Below are 23478 nucleotides of genomic sequence, written 5' to 3'. Positions count from 1 at the left end.
TTTGGAAAAAAACAAAAAGCATTGTTGTCACCTGCAGAAAAGATTACACATAATATATAATTTTTCAGTCTACCAAAGTAGAATGTAGCAGCGGAAGAAACTGAGTCTTGCCGACACCTCAGAAGCACTTCCATGCAAATGGGACTTACGAAGAGGTTGATGAACAAGAATATATTTGCAGCTTGCTTTAGCATTGCAAAGTCTTGCCAATTTTGCTGGGATTCCCTCAGGTAGGAGTTAACATTAAGGCAACTTATTAAGTATCTCTATCTGGTGATGAAGATTATTTTTAACACTCTCATTAAAACACAAACTTAAAGATCTTTAATTTAAATGGTTCCTGTTGAGTCCTCTGGCTGAACCACATTGAGCTCTGGAGATGAGTCTGGATGCAGGCTGCCCCTGCAGATCCTTTTGTCTGGCCAGACCAGATGAGTCCCCATAAAGCAAATTCTCAATGATTTTTCTGAATTCTCGAAGATTCTCTGTCATCATCACTGTGGAGCTTGCGAGCTCTCCAAGTGGGACACACAGACTGCTAGAACTATCTGTTCTAACACAGATTCACAGGCTCCTGCAATGGGTTTGTTCAGAGGAAAGCTGCTGTTTCCCATGGGGATGGCTCCTGCCTAAAAAGAAGATTCCTTTGTCCTCAGCACAGGCAGATGCGAGTTTGGAGAATCAACCCAGCCTTCCAGCACTCTGAAGGGATGTGTGGTGTCCACTGGACAGTGAACTTGGCAACAATGGGTGGAGAAGAAGGATTTCCAGGAGCTGAAGGTGAACGGATGGCGGGTGGTCTCCATTCCTCTCTCTGAATCTCCCTGGCTGGCTTCATTTTCTGGGGTCACTGCTTTCAGAGTCACCTCTGACACAAACCCTTGAAAAATAACCTTCACAAAATGCTTTACAGCACCTTAGAAAACCCATCAACCCAAACATAATGAGTCTGCTTTCCAGAAATGCTGAATATCAAAAAATCCCAGAGAAACTCAGCAGACCCAGCTTCACACCTCTGGAAGCACCAGATTTATCATGTCTGATTAGGAAACGACCTGACTCAAAACCTGTTTGTGATTGACTTAAACATCACAAAGGTTTTTGCAGATCTTGTGTATCAAGAGCCTGCTTTGGGTCCATGGAAATGCAATGTTTTTTTGGCAGGTCCATCTACCTCACCCTGGGCTCTGAAGCGTTCCTGCCTGCGGTGCAGGGAAGGGCAGGCAGGGCCACTCAGGCCACCATCTCACTTCTATATGAAGGTGTAAAGCTTTTAGGAACCCTGTCAATGAATTCCACCCTCTTTTCTCATGGTTGCATGTCACTGCTCTCTGGTATGCTTTGACCTATAGATTCATTAAGAGCACTCCTGCATCTCTATGTATTAAGCACCCTAAACAACTCGTTGTTCTACTGTAGCAGGATGTTACTTTGTGATGAGAAGATGCTAAAATTCCAACGCAAGGGGAGCTTCTTGCATCTGGTTCTGCTGTGAAAGGGGAAACAGCTCCCAGGAACAAGATGTGCACCTCCCCAGGCTGGCTGTGGTCATCGGGATGTGGGTCTGTAAGAGGAGTTCAGGAAAGCATTTGCTGAGGTACATAGAGCTGCTCTTTCCTCGCAGCAGGAGCAGGGATGTGGCCAGTCTTTGTGACGTGGTTCACAGTTCGGTGCTGCAGAAATGAATGAGGCTCCACAGTGGCAGCTCAGCATCCTCAGGCAGGGAGCAAGAGGGAAGGAGATGATCTTTGGTGCTCAGGTTCTGCCTGAAACCATCCTGATGGAAATCTGGAGTAATCCCGTCAGCAGCCACAAATTTGCAGTGAATTTGTGTGATCGCAACAGATAAGAGCTTGAGCCTAAGAAACCAAACCCTTCTTTTTTAACCTAACTGGAAAAGAAAGAAAACTTTTGTTTTAAAAGGCCTGGGGGACTCCACGGGAACAATCCTCACATCCTGCGTCACAAGAGGGGGCTGCTGGAATCCTTCAGCTTCAAAAACATAGACATCACATGCCCCATGTGTGGGACACAGAGATGGAACAGGCAGAATGGTTTAAACTAAAATGGTTTCAACCCTAATTTTACATTTGTGTAACTCCACTGGAATTAGTCCTAATTTAAGAACAGTGTAAAGAGATCACAGCGAAGTCTTGTGATGTTCCAAGTTTCCCACAAGCACGACAATTTGCTTTTACAAATTACATGTGTGCCCTGCAGGGTTTGATGTCAGAGACTTTGTGACCACAAATGAAATGTGTTGAGATTTGTTTAGTGGACAAGAGAAGTTGGAAGAGATGGGAATGACTTAAATTTGTCTTACTGAGTTAACCTTTGCCTATATAAGCCTGTGTGTGTATACACATGCCCATACACCTGGGTAATGCTTCTATGACCCCAATGTTTTTCAGGTGATTTGCTCCCGATAAATTCCTGAATATATATTAGTGAAATCAGACACTCTTCCCCAGTTAAAATCCCTTATCTAATCTGCCCTATGCATTTTCACAGGTACTTAGTCACTCTTCAGGTACTATTCAGAGCAGAAAGGCACTTCTGTCCTTCCATTCCTGGTGGGTGAGAAGCAGGACTTTATTTTTAAGAGAACCACTAAGAGGGAAAGATTTTGAAAATAATCAGTAATTTCTATTAATTTATAAATTTGCTCAGGACAGCCAGATCTCAGCCCTGATTGCTGCTCTGGAGAGGACACTCAGCACCCGGCGTTCTCTGAGTTGCTCTCAGGATGGCGGGTGGGCAGGAGGGGGCCCTGAAGGAACAACGACCCTTTTCATCAGCTGCCTCCTGCACAGGGATCCTCTTGGCTTGACCCAAAGAGGCAACGCCCTTGTTGGCCGGACCCATCCCATGCCCCTTCCCATCCCGGGAGCCGACTGCCATGGCCGGCACACTCCAAATGGCACCGGTGACAGATGTGGCACAACCAGTGGGAAAGTTGGGTTTGCTCCCAGCGAGGACAAGGGCCAAAAATTCTCCTGTTGGAAAGAGGGATTAGGCCCTGAGCCGGCAGGGTGGGAAGTGCCGCAGTGATGGAGCCTAGACTAATAAATGTCACACAGGATTATTTGGGGGAGTTTCTGAAAAATATAACAAGTACAAAGCATTTCAGTGACTAGCTTTGGATAGCTGGCACACATAATCCCCTTAAATGGAACCTCTGGGCTGTCCCTCGCTCTGCTCCCAGCAGTAAACAGTTGGAAATCAGTACTTAATACTAGAAATTTTCTATTGTTGGATTCTTTGTTCATTTAATTCTGCTTCATAAGAGCTGCCAAACGAGCCTGTTCACCTTAACAGTTCTGAAACGGTCCAACTCTGGCAGTTTGCTGATGTTTTATAAAGAAGCAAGTTTGTTGGGTGAAACCTCTCAGAGTCAGTTTGATGTTTCACCCTTGATCATGAAAACAAGTTTGTAATTTAGAAAGAAACAACATAAACATCAACTTTAACCATTTAGTCTGGAAGAAAACCTGGTCCCATCTTATGCACCACTTCCATCTTTCAGGCCTAAGAGCTGCAGATTGGGTCCATTTACAAAGAACCATAATGAGCCAACCACCATAATGGCCGCACTAATTGGTCGTTACATTGGCATAATGTAACTTTGATTACCAAAACATTTTCTGTTATCAAAAATAGGATCATGACGTTTGTATCTATTAATTATCGTGAATTACTTCTTTATCAGAAACTTCAGTTATTCAGCCACATTCAGTGTCTTTCATTACAAAATTAACAGTTTAAAGGAAAAGCTTCAGGTCATGTTTTTTCAGAGACTGAAGTTTCTACCCACACACGATCACGGGCCGACTGCAGACACATCCGCAACATGTTTGACCCAAGGTTTGCACAGGGGAAGCTCGGAAGGAAGGCTGGACTGCTCCTGCTTTCTAGGCTAAAAACAGCGACAGACAAACCAGATTGAAGCAATTCCTTCAGCTTGGCTATGGAAGTGCATAAAAATCACACTGGTTAGGAAAACCATGAGGTTAAGAAGTATCTCATGGATGGGGCAGCATCCTGACAGCTCTCTGGGACAGCACACTGGGTGAAATGCTGCGTCAGCTCTGCTGGCACAACTCATTTCCCTTTACCTTTGGGCTCCAGACCGTTGGAGTTGAAGTGCATCCTCTTCTGGCATTCGGTGCAGCTCATCAGGAACCTGGTCACCGCTTCTCTAGGCAGAAAAGCGTAGGTCTCTGCGATCTGGGGACACAAGGAGGCGGCTGCACATCCTGGGGGAGGGACCGGAGGGCACATTCCCACCGCACCCCCTCACCCAGCCAGGAACATCATCAACACAGCAATCCCCGGCCCCTCCCTCTGCAGCAGCTGGGGAGAGAGGAATGTTTTGGGAGGTAACTGGTGTGCCAGCGCGGCACTGGGACACGAACAAACAGTCCTCGAAGTCCCAGTGTAGTCGCTCCTTCCCAGAAACTCCCTTCCACTCCCCCTCCAAGTCTGGGAAGGGCAAAGTTACAACCATGTACGAATCAAATGGGAAAGTAAGGTCTCATCAGCTCTGTTTGCATTGTTAATTACCATCACACCAGTAACCTGAAGAATCCATTAATCTTTTGTAAGAGCAGGTCACTTTTTCCCACAATGACAATCAATTACTGTTAATACTACTTCGCACTTCTGTGACATATTTGATCCAGGGAATTTAAAACATTTTTACAAACAGTAATGAACTAAGTGTCCTGAACCTTTGTGGGATATTTGTATTTTACAGATGAGGAAAAGCTAAGGATAAATATTTAAAACTTGGACACCTGAAGTTAAACACTATATGCAGACCTAAGCACCCACAGATGGTGCCTGGCTATCACAGGCTCCTATTATTCCAATTAATGCCTGACAGTAGCAATTTTACAGTATTTCTAAAGATCAAGACTAGGTTATTTGGAGAAGGAGGGAGGGAATTTTAATGTAGATTTCTTTAAGGCTGTAAGAGACCATCAAATCATGGAGTCTGACCTTCTGCGTAGCACAAGTCGGGGAACTTCAGCCAGGTTCTCCTGCAGCCCCGTAGCCTGTGGTTTGCCTAAAACATCTTCCAGGAAGACATCTGGTCTTAATTGGGAGGCATTAAGAGGCTGAGAGCCCACCTCTTACTTTGGGGTTGGTTCCTATGGTTAATCACCCATCCTGTTTGGTCTGAGTGCCTTGTCCCAGCCTGGCGGCTCCCAAACCAGGGGCCGTGACCCCAGCCAGGGTCACAGCACTTACAAGTGGGGTCATAAAGCAGACAGAAATTCAATTGTTTGTGCCCGTCCTCGGGGCTGCGAGCCCGGCAGAAGTGGGGCTCCGGACGGGAAGCGGGGCTGCAACCGGAGACCTCACGAGCAACAGCTGGTGATGGGGGCTGAGCTGGGAGGGCAGCTCGGGATGTCCCGCTCCCCCTCCTCTGGCCACTTGGCATCATCTTCCCACCTTATTTTGTTAACAAAGATCAAAGATATCTAAATTCCCAGCATTTTTCTATCCTACAGGGAAGGGTGACGCTTAAGCTTGGGATAAAGCCACATTACAGCAGCAGGCAGTGGGTTTGCTTGCTCAGGGCTGAAGCAGCCCCGTGACCGGTGGAGGGAGGGAGAGAGATTTATCTCCACTGAGCGGCAGCAGAGCCCGAGCTTTTCCATCCACGCTAATGCCAGATGGGTGGAAAGTTCAGGCAGGGACCTTGTCCCAGCCCTTCCAAGGGAGGATGCAGCGCCTGGTCCTCAGGGGATTCTCCTTCTCTTTAGCTCCAGCCCTGACAAGCGCGGCTGTGCCTGCTCGGCTCTGCCTGCGCGGCTGTGCCTGCGCAGCTGCCCATCTCAGCCTCTGCCTCTCTGCGGTTATATCAATGCACAAGTGCCAGGGACTCCCACAGAAACACCGAAATTAGGGGCCTGACAATTGCTGGTGGCAAACACGACATTGTGAAGCAGGCAGGAAACCAGCCATGCTGCCCGCGGCACTGAGCCCGGTTTCAGCCTCTTTTGCTCCAGCGAGCCCATCGCCTCTGCTGCAAATATTCAGCTAATTTTAGTGATACAGTTGTTATTTCTCAGCTGATTTGATGCTCTGCAGAGCAGACAGCTTCCTTGATGAGTTATCTCCCATCCAAACTCCCTTTCTGATTGCCTCCCTCCGGAGGTCATGGACAAGGGCAAACTCTCCAGTGCCTCTAATCAGAACCGCTGGGGAAAGGGGAAGGGAGCAAAACGGCTGGGGACACACAGCCATCTGAGCTGGGGCAGGAGCGAGGGCAGAGCCAGCAGCAGCGTCCTGCTGGGTCAGGAGGGATCCGCGCTGCTGCTGTGATGATCTCAGCCCAGGAGGGAGCCGAGGGAGGAGCGTGGAGCTGCTGTGAGCAGGCCTGGGAACACAGGCAGCTCCCCCGGGGCTGTGCAGAGCACAGAGCCGTCCTCCAGAGAGCTCAATTGAAGGAATTAGGGGAGGCTCAGGGTGGTCTGCTGGGGAAATGAGTGGAAAGGTTTTGAACTGTGGTCGTGCTGGCGAGGCTGCCCCCACCCCGGACAGAAAAAGGTCACCTGTCCCCAGCCAGGGACGGTCAGCGTGTGTCCTGGCCCCGCGCTGTGCTGCAGGGGCAGGACCTGCATGTGGGGCACGGAGGGACGCCAGAGCTCTGTGTGCAGACCCCAGTCCCATCCCCAGGGGCTCCAACCATATGGGGGAGGCTGCAGGGCACTGGGCTGCCCTTCCAGCACTGCCAGCATCAACAGCCCTGGACGGACCCAGGGACATGCACAGGCAGGACACAGCCAGTGCCGAGCCGGCTCCAGCCGCACACCGAACCCTGCACAACCCCAGGCATCACGGCAGAGGCCAGGGCACAGACCTCTGCAGCGTGATGCACACACCAGAGACACGAGCTGCCGGCCACCCACTACTGTCTCTAAGTGACCTGGTCTTTAGGGCTGTGGGATTCAAGAGAGTAGCTCTGGTTTGGACAGTAAATTCAGCTTTTTTGGTAAAAGGGGAGCCTGAATGTTTGCACTGAAGGGCTCTGCAGAGTCAGGAGAAACAGCAAGCTCCCAGGAGAAGCAGACTTCAGGCTAAATTATTCCTGACCTAACTAGAGTGGTTTCAGGATGGATAGAGCTGGTTCTCAGCATACATGGAGCACCTGACGAGCCTTAGCTCAGTGCTGCCTCCATTTTGTACGGAGGATGCCCAGGCAGGGGCTGATGCGATCATTCGCCCAGCCGGGGAATGGGCGGGCTCCAGTCCCCCTCTGCCTTCTCCATCCCCCTGCTGCTCCATCCCTCTGCTGCTCCATCCCCTCTCTGCTCCATCCCCCTGCTGCTCCATCCCCCTGCTGCTCCATCCCCTCTCTGCTCCATCCCCTCTCTGCTCCATCCCTCTGCTGCTCCATCCCTCTGCCTGCTCCTGCCCTTCAAGGCCCAGGCGAGACATTTCCCTCTGGCCAAGGGTGACATGGAGACAGATGGCATGGAGCAGAGTGCACAGAGGACTGGGCAAACATCCCTTCACCCATCAGTAATAATGAGCATTTCTCTTGTTTTGTCTCACAGACATGTACAGTTGTCTTTGTGTGATTCACTTGGTGTTTCCTCTCCCAGCAGCCGTACCCTTGTGCTGTCCCTGTAGCCCGGTTACCCATCTCCCCAGCACAGCTGCTCTGCCTTTCACTGCCTCCTTCCTTACGCCTGCCTGCACAGGCAGACAGGACTGTCCTTCGCCTCTGCCTCCCGCCAGCGGCTCCCTGCGCCCTGCCCCGCCATCCCCGTCCCTGCGGCACCCCGCTCCCCAGCCCTCTGTCCCCTTGCTGCCCGGGGGGACTCTCACCGCTCGGTAGGTTTTCTTCTGCCCAGCATGTTTGGGTGCTTTGCCTGGCTCCGACGAGCTCTCCACATGCATCGAGTATATGATGTCAAAGAAATCTTCCACCACAGCCACGCGCTTCAGAGAGATGCCCTCAGGCTCCGACAGTCCATCTGCCCCCTACAACAGCGCAGGCAAGTTTAGTTAGTGTCAGCGATGGGTGACAGGGGTGACGAGATGGGCCCGGGGCTGATGCAGTTGGAGGGGGCAGAGTCGCGGCGCTCCAGCCCTGGGCTGCCTTGGGCACAGGGGGCATGGGGGATAAATTAAACAGTGCTCCGGGGAGGATCCTGCTGCAGCCAGGGCAGGGGGGGCTGCTGCTGTTGTGCTGCTAAAGCTGTCAGGGAAACTGGGCCAGGAACAAAAACAAGGGAAGAGTCCAGAATGGAGTCACAACCAATCAAGAAATTCAATTTTCATAATTTGGGGTGATTTTACTAGGCAGGGAACAGGCAGAGGAAGCTCTTTGGACCTGCACATGGTACTAAACCACCCTGGGAAGCCCCACAACGCAGGGCACACTCCCTGCGGACACGACTCAGCCCGCGGGACGCGGCTTCGCTGCGATGCCAGGATACGGCCCCTGACGGAAGGAGCCAGAATCGCCCTCCTTCCCCGCGCTGACCTTTCCGAGGCACCCTCCCTCGCTCGCGCACGCAGAGCAGCTGAGCGCTGGCAGCAGCAGCTCAGCTCTTTGTGTGTCAGGATGTGCTGGAGAGCAGGAGGCAGCAGCTCTGCCGCACGGCCGTGGTGACAGACTGGTGGGAGTGGGAGGTGTGGGGAGCCATGCTCCCCGAGCCGGCTGGCAGCGAGGTGTGAGCTCGGGCGGGGTGTGAGCTTGGGCAGGGTGGGCAGCCCGCGGGACCCGGCAGCTGCTCCCGGCGCTGCGGCACAAAGCACCAGCACCTCAGGCTCAGGGGGACAGCGGGCAGCTCCTGCAATGGCCGGGGTACCAAAAAAGGGCCAGGCTGCAGGAGGTCACTTGGCTTCTCCCTTGAAAAAAAGCCATTGTTGCATTGACAGTTGTATATATATATATATATATATACACATATTATATGCACATATACATACATATATATATATACAACTCATCCCTTTGAGGCCTGCTTTCCGAAAAGGTACACACGGATGCTGTCCGGCTAGTGCACAGGGAGCTGGGGAGCAACAGCCTGCACATGTAAATGACCCGCAAACGACGTTTCTCACGTGTGTTCACACGTCCCTGTGTGCAGGCAGGGGCTGCCAGAGGTCTGCACGCAAAGGGAACAGCCCGTCTCCCAACCTTTATTTTCTGTTGTTGGTGGTGACTGGGCTCTGTCTATCTGATACAGTCTATAGATTGAATAAATGCTGTTCTTAAGCCACCAGTCAAGGGACTCTCAAAAATCAATCATTTAGAGGGACCGCCTTCTGCTAAAGACTGCTTTCTTGGGGGAGCAATCTCTTAATGTGAAGCACTGCCTGTTAAAGTTGGCTCCTCACCCCGATTTCAGAACAGAGCCTGCCGTACTGGGCACGGACTGCAGCGGGACGGGTCGGTGTGCTCACCCAGGACTCGGGCATGAGGATTTTCCAACACAAACCACCTCTGCTGTCCCCAGGGGGCCCTGAGCCCTATCTAAAGGTGGCTGTAACAAAGAGAATATTGAGAATGAACACAAGGGGCAGGGTGGCAGTGCTGCCATGGTGGGGGTCGGGAAACCTCACCCGAAGGAGTGTCTTTGAGGAATATAAATCTAATTTCTTCTGTCACCGTTCGGGGAGTTTCACTTTAATCGAGGGCACGGGTATTCCCCTGCCAAGGAGGAGCGGGCATTAGGAGGCTTCCTACTGACCAATAATCCTCAGAGCAGGGTTGAAATGAGGATAATTACAGAAACAGGACAAAGGAAAACGCTTCAGGAGAAAAGCTCAGTCAGGTGCAATAAGCAAAACCCTCAAAATTAAGGTTGCAGCCAACCCTGTACATAAATCACTATTTCCAGGGCCACTCCAGCCAACTAATACCCGGCTCCCTGCACGGCCAGCAGTTCCCTATTTCCTCCTCAGTTTCAGAACAAACACTGTTAAGGTAACCCCGGGGTCTGGGCATCACTACGGCCTCTCTGCCTCCCCACACCCTGGGGGATGCCAGAGCCACCTCCTCGAGACCCCATTCCCTGCAGGGAACCTTCCCTGGCTCCTCGCGTCTCTCCAGCCCACATCAGCCTTGTGACTTCTCTCCCTGTGATGATTATTTAGCTCTGGGAAGCAGGTGAGATGCAAGTGGTACCAAAATCACCGGATATAAGAAGCTGCATCAAGTCAGTGCTTCTAGAATTACAGAGGTTTCTATCTGGCAATATAAGCAAATGTTGACCAAGGACTTAAGGGGACACACGTGCTGTAGACAACCTCTCAAAGGGGCCCATGCCCCTCTGGTTCCTCCTTCCACATCCAGTATTGCTCACCAGTATTCAAGGCATGAGTCAGAGCCCATAGTATCTCAGAATGGCGTAAAACCCCTTAGGTTTAACAAGCAAGTAAAATTCTGCTGGGAAGAATGATGGGAATAAGGGATGCACTTGCCCCCTCCTGGCGCTGGGGCTTTATTGGAAGCCACTTGCCTCTAAAATGCATAAAATATTTCAGGAGCAAAACTCAGCTTTGAAATAAGCATTTGGGAGCAGGTGGCATTCCAGTTGCAGGGGCCAGAAAGCCCCTTTGCCATGTCACAGGCACCCACCACTCCCTACGTTTGCCCAACATGACTTTGTCTCTCCCCGTCCCGTTTCTCCTCCTTCCCTCTCCCTGCACAGCCTGTCCCGCAGGTCTCACCCCCTTTCTCCCGTCTGCCCCCACCTCCCCAGACCGCAAGTGCTCTCTCCTCTCACCTCCTCTCCTCTGGGTTATCCATCAGGTCTTTTTCCTCCCCAGTGTCCTTTGTCTTCCCCATTTCCTCCAGTCCCACATTTCTCTGCTTGCCTCCTCCTCGCACCTCATGAGCCCCCGTAGCCCTGCGTCCCCCTCCAGCATGTCCCCAGCACCCTGGTCCCCCTCCTCCTGCTCTGCTTCCTCTTGCCCGCCCCAGCCATATCTCCGCTCCCCCAGCTCCCACTGCCCATTGCAGCCACAACCGGGCTCTATTCACACCGGAGAGCAGTGCCAGGGGGGCGGCTGTTTGGGCGCCCTGTCCCCTGTCACCACCACGGCCAGTGTGGCGGGTGCAGAGCAACGAGAGGCGACAGCCATTTCGGGATGTCCTAGGCACAAGGATGGCAGCGCTGCCACCCGCCTGGGGACCGGCCATGGCGCTGGCAGCACTCGCCCACCGAGCCCCTGCCCCGGCAGCTTTGTTCTCGGCAGCTGCCCCGGCCCTGGCCGCAGCTCCCGGCCCCGGGCCCGTCCGGCCCGCCGCGGTTCCCGCTGCCTGCCCGCCGCTGCCCGGGCCGGGCCCCTCGCCCTCCCGCTCAGGGTGGGGGCCGCAGCCCCGTGCGGGTCGGGCCGGGCGGTGACATCTGCCTCTGCGGCGGGAGGGGAGCGAGGGCGGGCGCCCCCCCGCCCGGCCCGGGCTGAGGCCGCCGGCAGGTAGCGGGGTAACCATGGCAACCGGCGGGGCCGCGCGCTGCCGGCGGTAATCCGCTCCCCCGGGCCGGGCCGGGCCCGCCGCCGGCTCCTCCTCACGCCCACCCGGGTGCCCCCGCAGGGCCCCGGGGGAGGATCCCGGGCAGCGCCCCCGGGCCGGGGGCTCAGGCTGCGGGCAGTGCCCCGCCGTGCCCGGCCCCAGGCTGGGGCAGTTCCCGCGCCCGGCAGGCGCCGCGGGCAGGGCGGGTTCGGCCGCCCCAGCTGTCGCGCCTGCTCCCTGCTGCTCCCCGCAACACCAGAGCCCCCAGCCACAGCCCTGCCACGTCTCCCACACGGACCTGTCCTGCCTCACAGCCCCACAGCGGCACCCATGGCCGCCCTCTCGCAGCAGAGCAGCTCCCTCGCTCCCAGCCCTGCTGGGTCTCCACAGACCCCCGCAGCCATTCCTCAGCTGCCCAGCGCATGTGTGAAAACTGTCATAATCGGAGCGATTCACAGCCCAACTACAGCGCTGACACGCACACTGGGTTTTTTGCCGGCCGGCAAGTCTCAGGCCAGCAACTGCCACCCGATCCCGGCGCGGTGACCTCCACCCCGAGCCCCCTGAGCTGCCACCGCCCCGCGCGAAACCAGAGCCAGCGCGGGGCAGCCCCGCGGAGCCCGGAGACCAGCCGCAGGCTCCGCGCACCGGGCTGCTGGCGCTGCGAGCCCTTCCCCGCCTTGGACACTCTGATCTGGGAGAATCTGGGAGGATTTAATCCGATCTGTGAGACAGGGAGCCAGGTCTCCGACACCTGCGTGCTCCCAGCTCCTCTTCCAACTGGCTGGGGGACCTGGTATCTGCCCAGGCTGGAGGGTGCTGGCTCTGCCCTGGCACCGGCTGGCAGGGGCAACCTCTGCGTCCCCTTGTGGGGCTGGCAGCTCTGCTGGGGCCCGGGAAGCTGCCCCTGCGTCACGGCTCCGCAGGGAAGCATCCCGTGTCAGCGGGGGTTTGCGGGAGGGCCATGGGGCAGGGGGTGCGGGCGCGGGATGGGAGGGAGCACTGACTGCGTCCCCATCTGCTGTGTTCAACGGCAGATAAAGCGCTGCCCTGGCCTTTGCGCGAGGGGCTGATACCAGCCGAATTCGGCTTCCTGCGAGTTAAAAGCCGCTTCCTGCCGGCACAGCCCTGCCTGATAATGGCTGCGCTCTGTTCTCTGGCCGGGGAGCAGACCCTCTGCCCTCGCCTCTTCTCGCGCTTGCCACATGAAAGCCTTCATCTCTGTATCTCCCAACCACAGCATCTCCCCTCCCTGCCTCTCAGCACATAAATTTCCCACCGCTGTCTGGAAGGGCTGCTGAACCCTCCATCCCTGGGACTCCCGAACGGTAGAGCTGGGGCCAGCTATACCAAGCTGCCCCTCAAGGTCACCTCCCCTGCCCGCAGCAGAGGCAGCAGCACTCGCTCTGCCTGCGTCTCTGCTGCCCACCAAGGGTCAGGATTGGGGTCCCCACTCCCATGCTGGGACCAGCCACCCCGTGGCATGACCGTAGGCTCCCCAGCCCAAACTCTGCGGCCATCAGCCATCCCTCGCGTGAGCCCTCGTCGGTTCTTCTGCTGCACACACAAAGCTGCCATCACATACTCATTTTGAGATCAGCAATCTTGGGGTCGTGTTTTACCTGAAGCACTCGGCTCTCTTTAAGGTGCCTTTCTAATTTCCTACAACTTGTGTTTTGTTCTAGGGAAATTTCTGTTCTTTAGGAAAAAAAATGATCAGCTGTAACAGGGAGCAGACGTGCACAGGCAAAAGCAGTTGGACACAAACTCCAACATAAAGGGCGAACTCCTTCTGTGCTGTAAGAGACATCCCGGTGGGTGCTCCAGAGGTGACACCTCCAGCCCATCTCCTGGGCCACCCACCGCCCCCCTGGATGCTCCCGCGCCGCGCGTCCCACCTCTGCAGCCTCTCCTGCCGCACAGCACCGAAACAGGCGATCTATTGCAATATGGACTCATACAACTTTTGATCAAGAAACTGTTCTTGGTACTTCTCATCTCTGGGAAGTCAGCCCTTGATTGGCTTCTATATTTAGACTTCTCCAGGGCTTTAGGAAGTTCACTCCTCATGGTATTTAGGTGTAGGATGAAAGCAGCTTTTGCGGGGGATATGTTAAACCACAGCAGGCTCCCTCTGCTAATGCTGCAAGGAGAAAGAAGAGCTACATTCCTCAAACTTCCCTCTTCCTTGTGTCCCTCATGCCACGGGCACAGTGTGTGCCTTAGAAATAGGCACTGGGGAAATGCAAGGCCGAGAACAATATCAGCTGTATTGCTCATAATAAAAAGAACCCATCAGAGGAAGATGGGAAATGCTCTCACTTACAGATTTTGCTCTTTTTTTCTCCTGGAAATATTTTGCTGGGAAATTTTTATGATCATTTCTGGTTGAAAAATGAGAGAAAAGCGTTTGCTGAAATGTTGTTTCCCTGCGCTAAGCATTTATACGTCATTTTGCACAAACCACCAAGCAAACACGAAGCCCCATCCTGCACTCGCAGCTACAGTCCTGCTCACTGCAGGAACACCAGCTCTGCTCATCAGCTGAGCTTGGTCCAGCCCAGGAGAGCTTGTTTCTCCAGGGGAAACCAAGGCACAAAGAACAAGCCATTTTCCTGAAGTACCCACCGCCTTGACTCAGGCCAGGAGCCGGGGTGCCCAAGGCCTGGCCGCAGCCTGCGCTGGGTGCATTTGCATTGTTTCTCTACCCAGAACTGTACACAATACTTTTTTTTTCTTGCAAAGTAAATACTTCCATGTGAGGGGGAGCCAGGCGCATTATTTTTAGCTGGCAAACAAAGCCGAGGTGTACGTATTTCAGTGGGGGACAGGCGCCTCTTAGGAGCAAGCTGCTCTTTCAGCAGCTGCAGCTGAGCTGTCGAGATGGGTCCAGGCCTTTGCTCTGACCTCGGCTTATTCCTCTCGGGGCTCCCAGGCCTGGGAATGAAAACACGGGGCCTGGGAGGGGCGAGCAGGGAAGTGGCAGCTGCAGAGGGCCCAGGTGGGCCATGGGTGCTAGGGAGGTGGATGCGTGCGGGGGCTGCTCCCCTGGGGAACGGGGCTGCCCCCCGTCCCGGGGCTGCCGGAGAGGGAGGAGGAGCCCAGAAGGCAAAGCTCTGCCCCGTGCCTGCTCAGAGCTCTGCTCCATGCGTGCACAGAGGTTTACTCTGTGCCTGCTCAGGGTTCTGCTCCATGCCTGCTCAGAGGTTTACTCTGTGCCTGCTCAGGGTTCTGCTCCATGCCTGCTCAGAGGTTTACTCCATGCCTGCTCAGAGCTCTGCTCCGTGCCTGCTCTGCCGGGATGCAGAGGACATTTTGCACAGCGCAGGAGAGTGGACCTGCCTCCCTGCGAGCACCGGCTGCACGCGGGCAGGGGCAGGCAAGGATCTGGCACACAGAGATGAGCAGAGCACTCCCCAAAAACCACGACCCTGTGTCCGCCTGCCAGGAAAGAGCGGGGAGCTGGTCCTGCGCTGCCTGTGCACTGCGTTACAGGGCAGGTGAGTGCGGCTCTTCAAGGGTAACCAAATCCTGGGTGCCGTGGAGCAGCCCCAGCTGCCATTGGAGCGCAGTGTATCTTGGTTTTGGTGAGAAAAGCTGCTGTGCTCTCATGCGCAGAGCTCCCGACTGCCCTGCCCGGGGGATCGCTCCCCGAGGCCACGGTCTCACACCGTTAGCTGGGACATGGCGCTGCTCGGCTCTGCAGCGTGCCCTGACCTGGCCTGCCCTGGCCTTCTAACAGGGAAGGTATAATGGACATGATTATTTGGGTTATAATGTTGCAGTATTTTTTGCTATTTTGAAACAGAGTTAAAATGGGAGTGTTGGGGTTTTTTTTAATAAATCTGTAAAGATGGCTAGGAATTGCGTAATGTAATTTGGATCTTGTTTTAGGTGATGGGGAGCATGCTACAGGGGTGGGAAAAAAGGGGGAAAATGGTAGACTGCATTTAGAACCAGAGAAGCGTTTATATTCCATAGCACCTTGAAAGAAATCTAAAAAATATTGAAGATATTGCTGTAACGCAAACTCAGAACATGTTTAGAGCTGTCTCTCCCTGAAGTAACTTATCACGATCAGCAATCTCCACAGCGCTGAGGCACTAATCTAATAAAGATCACCACCAAAGCAAAATCATTTGAGTTGGAGGGGGACAAGGCACCGTAACGCGTGCTGAGGTGACCTGTCACAGCAAGGTGACCCCTCTGTTCCTGGGAACAGCCCAACAGCGTCAGGGCAGCCATGCGACATCGTCACATCTACAGCGAGGACACGGTGATGTCAAAATGAAACTAAGTAGGAGCAGGCACAGAGCAGCAGCGGCGGGTTCAGCTCATCAGTGGCGAGCAAAATTATGTAAAATAAGTTACAAATGGTAGGACAGTGAGTCAAGGTCAGGCTGGGCTGAGACTGAGCCCTGAGCGCACGGCATCCCAGCTCCCTGTTCCCTGGAGATGCCCAGTGTGTGGGCACAGTGAGACTCCCACCGAACAGCAAGATGTGCCCCGATGAAAGTGCTGACAGCTCAGCAGCTGCTCGAGGGGGTCAAACGCCTGCATGCCATCCCAGCACACAGTAAGGGTACTGCAGGGCTCCGGCCGTGCCGCGGTGCCAGAGCCTGGAAATGCCCATCTCCCTCCTTACACCCCGCACCAGCACCTTGCCAGCTGCTGCTCCCAGTGAGCACACTGGGGTCACCAACACTGCGCCTTAAATGCGGACGGTGCTGAATCATGATTGTTGTATTGGGGTCCATTACCCCCTTTTCCAACACATGAACCCAGAAAAACAGCATCAGGCACCCGCTGCAAGAGCAGGTGCTCACCGTTGTCGCCACACACGTCTGTTCTGGGCTGCACAGGCAGCTCTGCGAGGCGGGGGACAGTGATGGGAACCCGCCGTGTCTGCCTGCACTCAGGTAAACCCTTTCTGTATTCTGAATGTTTCCACCATAACCACACAAGGTGGACCCCAACTCTTCCAAAATCCGAGCTCTGACTTGTAAATAATGCCCAGGAAGGATTCTCCGTTAACTTGGAATGGCCAAGTGCATTTTTTTGAGCTCTTGACCGAGGGGAAGCAGAAGTCAAACATGTTCTTTAGTGCTACATTACAGTAATGCATCCACAGAGACCCCTCTCCCAGCAACATCCCACCATGTCTGCTGCAACTGCCACATCACCGCAGGTTGGACACATGGGGCAGGCAGAGCGGCCTCACATCTGGGTCCCCCTGGTTTCTGCGAGTCTGTGTCTCCAAACAGGGATGCTACTGGGAGCAGAAGAAAGGGAGGGCAAACCAGACGGGGCAGGGAAGCCAGACAATTAATATAACCTGCCCTCTGCGTGAGGAATAAATTGGCAGCTGACAGGTTATAATCTGTGCAAGCAGGATCTTCACAGGAGAGGTGAAGGCTCCATTGGGGGCCAATTGGATGGTTAATTAGGAGGACAAAGCGAAGGATTCATGAAAATGTTTATGAAACAGCGCTTGGCAAGGGAGCCTCTGAGAAATGCTCACCAGAGAGGAGTTGCTTTTGGTTAGGAGGAGGAAACACGAGGGTGAAACAGCAGAACCGAGCACTGAGAGAGAAAACAGCAATGCAAATGTCCGTAAAGAGGGACGGGGATTCCCGAGTGCAGTGCAAAGGAGTTCAGGGGAGGACGCTACGACATCTCATTTTTCTAGAAACACACGGGCCGTGTGTCCCCTGCTCCTGCTCCCTGGCTGGTCCCAGCCCTGTGCCCGAGGCAGCGGCGGTGGGAACAGCCTCTCCAGGGAGCCGCCAGCCAATCCTCGCCCTGCGGAGAAGGGCACGAGGAAAGCAATTAAACCGGAGCTTTGATTAGGACTCACAGATGACTGCTTGTGTTAGAAATGCCTGAGCTTCTCTAAGCGTCTTGGCGGTGGCGGGAGCCGGGCTGATCCCCCGTCCCCTCCCGGGTGCAGGGCGGCTGCTGCGGGAGCGTGACTGATGCTCGCTGTCCCACACGCGGCTCCGAGAGCTCAGAGGTAGGAACCAGTTGCTAAGAGACAGGACTGTACTTTCCAGCCCACATCCAGACCTTTGTCACCAGCTCAAGGGCTTTCTGCTGGATCAGAACACCCAGTGCAGGTGAGTAGGAGCCCTCAGGCCTCCAGCCCAGCCCAGACACCTGGTCCCGGCTCGAGAAGCCCCAAAACTGGCATGTAAACTGCTGATGGGGATGGCAAACCCCAGTGTGTCCCCAGGGGATGAGCTCCCCTGGGCTGGCTGCTGGTCCCAGCGCTGCGGGCCTGCAAACGGGAACACCCTGTTGGTACCTGGGCACCAGTGCAGGCTGTACTTGCAACACCCAAACCCAGAGAAGGTTTTGAATGTCTGGGCAGCGTGGGTGAGCGGATGACTCAGGGTTTGCTTTGAGATCAGTCCTTCACATGCGAGCCAATCCAGGAGCCCCCGACTTTATTCTCCTTTTTTTTCTGAGGGGTGCCTGATGAAGCTGAATTCATTCCTTATCCCAGAGACCCCCAGAACATACACCCATCATCGTGTCCGGCAAGCAGAAAGCTCAAATTCTGAGCCACAGAAGCCGAGTTACCCGGCTTGCCCAGAACAACCCCTCGATCTCAGCCAGGAATGGGTCCATCTGCGCTGCCAGCATTGCTGCTGCCCGTGTGCCAGGGGAACCGCGTCCTCCGAGCTGCCGAGTCCACAAAGAGCACGGGCAGAGGAAACGTTCAGAGCATCTCGGCTTCCCGGTTCCATGCAAGGCCCTGTACCAGCCGGAGAGACAGAACCAGCCTCCGCTTAACTTCCAACAACCGCTGCCTTAGTCTCAGACACACGGGGAAGAAGCTGTTACACCAAACCTCTGCTCTGTTTGCACCCGTATACACGCACATACAGTCTGCAGCTGTTTCTCCTCAAATAAATTGCTACTCCTTGGCACCAGCCATAAAAGTGGAGTTCAGCAGCATTCCAACAAAGACGACGATTTTGGCCAACAGGTACCTGCCCTCACTACAATCAGCTAATTAAACCAGACACTAAAACTTGGTAGTGGCTTTGGCCCATCTTGATGCAATTCTTCAGAGGTGGATACAGCTAATATGAGATCAGGGGAAGTTAATTGCTAATTTCCACTAAAGGAAGAGATATGAATATGCATTCCCCTGTCACAGCAATGCAGACAAGGTTTGGGGAAGGCAGAGCATCTGTGCGGGCTGGGGAATGGACACCCCATCGATGCTCCTCCGTTCTCTGTGCTTTCCCTGCCATTGGTTTTGTCCACAGCATAAATCCATCGACTGCTCATATCAGGCATAACGTAACAGCAAAACCAAAACTGTAGCAATTATATCAGCTGGAGATTATTGCTGATAATGGTTTGGGCAAAGAGATTTTTGAGAAAGTTCTCGCTGAAAGGAGCACGGCCACCTCTGCGGGGCTGTGCTGCGAGGGAATTCCCCTCCTGCTCCTGGTGGGAGCAAACCCCTGTGGGCAGAGCCACATGTGGCTGCACAGCCTGTCCTCCCAGCTCCGCGTGGCCCGGGGCCCGGAGCACTGGGACCCTCTGCACGGGCAGGACCTGAACAGTCAGAACAACCACACCTCTCCTGGGTTTCCTTCCATTTTAGCTTCATTAGCAGGGCCTTGCAGAGCTGTGCTTTGTTTGATTTTTTACCTTCCTCAAAGCAATACCCACCAAGAACCACAAATCCAAAAGGAATTGTGAGGTGAGGGAGATAACTTTTGGGTGAAAGCTACCCGAAAAATGCTGTTCCTCTCAGATCAGCAAAGCCACTGAAGTTTCTGGAATCCCATAGGATGTACAGCATAGACTGGCTATTATTTTAGAAACTGTTCGCTCAGACATATATGAGGGAGCTGGGAGCAGTGTGATGTGGGACCTTTGTTGCACGACTCAAGGTCTCCCGAGCGCCAGTAACCAACGCCGGTCGCTGAAGCTGCCTGGGGACGGTGACAACTCCTGCTGCAGCGGCACCACGGGCACCGCACCGCAATTCCAACAGCCACGGCGGGGCTGCCTTACACCCGGGCTTGGCAGAAACGAAGCAGGGGCTGAATTTGATGCTGATTTCCCCCCTTGTGCCCGGAGCGGCTGCAGCAGACTGTCCCGAGGGGAGGGACGGGCCAGTGCGGGAAGCAGCTCTGCTGCCAGCTCTCCTGCTCCCAGCTTGGCCACAACTTCATTCTGCCAGTCTGTGTAACTGCAGATTGTCAAAGCTCTTTAAATTCACCTTGCAAAGGTACTGGAGGCTTTTGCTGCTGTCTGGTGAGCTTAAGCCAGCTCTCAGGCCCAGAGGACTGGGTATCACCACTGTGACTCTCACCAGGAGCAGACTCAGAATTAAAAACCGCTCCTGATGTGCAAACTTGGAGTTGAATCTGGAAAGGATGTTGATGCAGGAGGTTTTCTCTAGACTGGGTTGGATGGGACCTGGGCCAGCATCACGCCAGTCTCCTGAGTGCATGTTTAAACGTGAACCTGCCACCGGCTCAGCTCCGTGGAACAGCCAGCGCCGCCCCGCGCGCTCGGGGCTGCGTGTTCACAGCAGGTGAGGGCTCTGGATGCTCCATGTAGCGCTTGTGCTATACAAGTGATAGACGTTTCTCAGATAATACCCTCAGGCCCATTTGCCTTGTCTAAGGCTCTTCTGAATGGTCTCGATTTATATTTTTTTTATCACTCGAAATCCACAGAAAGTCTAAGTGGTTATTCACACAGTGAAAACCTTCTGTTGACTAATGTTCTTAGAGGTTATAGATGTGCAGCTTTTTGGGGCACTGAATATGGGCATTGAAGGGTACTTGTACCAGGAAAAATGTAGCCTCTATGAGCTGCCGGAGCAACATCTTTGCGATGTGCCCAGCTCCTCAGCTCAAGCGCTGTGCTGTGCTGTGCCGTGCTGTCCAACGGCTGGCACCACGGCTTTCCCAGCACAACGCTCCCTGTCTCCAGCACTAAAACACATTTAGGGACAGGACATATAATGAGATTTATCTGGTGCCCTTCCTGCCATTGGTGAAAGGCCTCCATCCATTTTGCTTTTTGGTCTCATAATTTCCCTCTGTAGCACTCCCTCAGCAATAGTACCTTTTCTCGGGTGAGTTTCACCAGGTACAACTGTGAAATAATTTCCAATATCTGGCTCGGAGGAGCCAGCACAGGTGAACTGCACTTGTACAACAGCAGCAACCCACCCACACAAACATCCTCAGCCCTTTGGCAATGCCTACAAGAGCCCAGGAGCCTCATGCGAGCTCTGCAGGGACAGGGAGCAGCAGGAAAGCAAAACCAAATGTGGGCAGCGCTGAGCAGCCTGCCCGGCCCCCGAGCGCCCCGAGTCCCCGTGGGCTGGTCTGACGCCCGGTGTCCCCTGCCTCATCCCGCAGCCTCAGCTGCATCACGGCTGCCAGGACGAATCTGTCCTGCGAGGCTAGCCGCCGCTCCGGAGCTGTGACAGGCTCCCACCATGCACGGCAAACTACAGCATCGATTTAGAGTGTACGTAACCCCTCCTGAGCGAACGGCCAAACTGGAGTCGGAGGCACCAGAACCTCCCCTGCAGACCCCGCGGCTGCAGCAAGACCCAGCTGCATCGCCCCTTGTCACCAAGGCGCTGGCCGCATCCCTGCGCCGTGTCTCCATCTCACTCTGCATTTGTACGAGAAAGACTGTCTAAATGATGCTAAATGCTTAGGACAAGAGGGACACGAGATTATAATGAACTGCATCTTAGCACCTTGTCACGAACAAATTCCCCACAGTTCTTAGCAAATCTGGGGAGAAGGGAGAGCCCTGAGCATCGAGTACTGGGTTTGGCCCGGTCTGCAGATAACGAGGTGTTTTACACCTTAGCGCACGTTATATGCATAAGGAAAGGGCAGATCTGGGCACTTTGGGCTGTATCCATTGTCTGTGCCGCAGCAGCACACAAAGATACCCTCCTCCTCAGTACAGCATAAGCACATTTTTTTCCCACCTCCCTGACCTAAAGGACGTAGCATCCAGGCCGTACCTGAACAGGGCCGTCAGACAACAATGACCTACACTGCCAAACCTCATGTGTTTATCTGCGTAAGGTTTTTTTAATTGTATGTGTTAAATGTCCAGCATCTTTGGGACATTCATCTGGGAAAAAGAAATCCGAACAGTCTCTGTGCCAGACATCCGTCCGCACTGCTGTTCCTATTCCCAGTGCATTCTTTGAGAAGACCACCATCTGCTCTGACCACCACCTCAGGCAGATGCCCCCTTCTCAGTCCCAGCTCCCGAGCCACCCAAATCTGATTAGGCCTGTTCTGATGAGAGGCCTGGAGGAGGGCAAGGGAAAGTTACTCAGGAGAGAAAATAATAACCACATGTTAATTATGTTTTCGCTGTAGATGCGCAGAAAATACACAAACCAGCTCAGGATGCATAGACCAAAAGGAACAACTCTGCCGGGTTGCTGCTGGGGGGTTATTAATTTTTGCATCTGGGATTTTTTTTTTCCAGAGGAGGAGTGGCCCCAGCCCTGTCAGGGGAAGGAAAGATCTGATCCCCACTGCTGCCCTCTACGCGCTCTGTACCACCTCTCTCCCAGCTTTCACTCCCCGTCCCTCGGATTTCCTGTAGTGACCTGCAGATGCAGCACGGCAGCGGTCACCCCCACCCCCCGCTGCACCCCGGCCACGCGTGTTCCGCCTGTCCCCACGGCCCTGGGACAGTCCCAAGCACGGTGCTGCCCCAGCAGATGTGCTCCAGGAAGGACAAGCGCGCAGGACGAGCCGTATCAGGTTGCTGAGGAGCACAGCCAGGAGACAGCAACCCAAACGCTGCTCCAGAAGTATTTGGGAAAAGCAGCTGAACAGGCATTAAACCAGAATACACGCTTAACTGTCAAGCAAAAGGCTCCTATCAGCTTCATGAATTATTTGACTGCATGCATGAGAGAAATGAAATACACCCACAAACCCAGCCCAAATCACTGAGGATGAGGAGAGCACTGAATTATCAGGAGCTGAAGAAAATTGCTGTCAAGTTATCTCTAAATTAGAGAGCCACTTCAGGGAAAAAACAAAATGCAGTAACTGCATCCATCTGAACAGCTCCACGAGATCCCAGCAGAAAGGGGCACAGTGGAGCTGGGGGTCCAGGACAGAGGGCCCAGGAGGCAACAACTTCTACAGACTCTGCATTAGACGATTTTGGGGAGCACAATGCCTGGTCTGCCCTACAGCCTGCATGGCTCTGTAAAGCTTCCCCAGCCACAGTGTCCGGCAGGCTCTGGAAAATAAGCGGTATTGCCCCGCGGAAAATGCAGCTGTCCCCCGAGGGCATGCCTGCTTTTTGTTTGCTGGTTCACAGGAGTCGGGGTGGATCTCCTATCTGCAGCCTGCAGGGACTCTGCCAGGGAAGATGCGGGGGCCTAGACACGCTCCTCGCTGAAACTTCATCTGTGCAGAAGCCCTTTGGGAATACACGGGCTTGCGCCGGCCTCGTTGAGCTGCTGACCCTCGGGACTCCCTCCCGGACAAAGGGGAGGGGGCGTCTCGCTAGCAGCGGGGTCGAGGGAGTCTGGCTCAGCCTCTCTGGGGTACCATGACTCTGCAGCATTTGGAAGATCTGGGATAGAGTCGCCGACTGGATGGAGAGGACCCGGGGGAAGTGTGGTATCTGCCGAAGGGGGGACCGCTGCTCATCTACCCTCGGCTGGGGCTCCTGGGTGTGGGGGGAAGCGGGAAAGGAGGGCTGCAAAAAGGTCTCCAAAAAAAATTGCAAAGAATTTTTTTGGGGCATGGCATGGGGGAGGGGGGCTGCAAGGGGAGAAAGAAAGGCGCCTCTGAGCACCACGAAGGGAAAGGGAGAAATAATGACCCTTCCCCCTCCCCTCAATAATAAGGCAGACCAGATGGGAGGTAAATAGTGCGTTTAGAAGCATTTGCCACAGATGGGCTGCCCTCAATGGAAGCATCCTCCAGCCACATCAATGCTGGAGTCTG

The 23478-nt window shown here is 54.2% G+C and overlaps 1 protein-coding gene across 2 annotated transcripts in view; it reads right to left on the bottom strand.

Annotated features, from left to right (window-relative positions):
• Positions 1-23478, bottom strand: part of NOL4L (nucleolar protein 4 like) — a 61788-nt gene that overhangs the window by 36289 nt on the left and 2021 nt on the right. Inside the window, exons 2-3 of one of the 2 annotated variants that reach the window (XM_065032100.1) lie at positions 7843-7998; positions 4116-4227 (exon numbers count right to left, since the gene is read on the bottom strand). In XM_065032100.1, coding sequence (XP_064888172.1) covers positions 4116-4227; positions 7843-7998 — 268 coding nt within the window. Of the gene's footprint in view, positions 1-4115; positions 4228-5001; positions 5070-7842; positions 7999-23478 lie in introns of those variants that run through there. The other variant, XM_021282105.2, reaches the window with a different exon arrangement.

The sequence above is a fragment of the Columba livia genome, chromosome 16 (genome assembly GCF_036013475.1).
Source record: "Columba livia isolate bColLiv1 breed racing homer chromosome 16, bColLiv1.pat.W.v2, whole genome shotgun sequence".
NCBI lineage: Eukaryota > Metazoa > Chordata > Aves > Columbiformes > Columbidae > Columba > Columba livia.
Note: the sequence above shows the minus strand (reverse complement) of the source record. Positions and strands in the feature narration are given on the sequence as shown.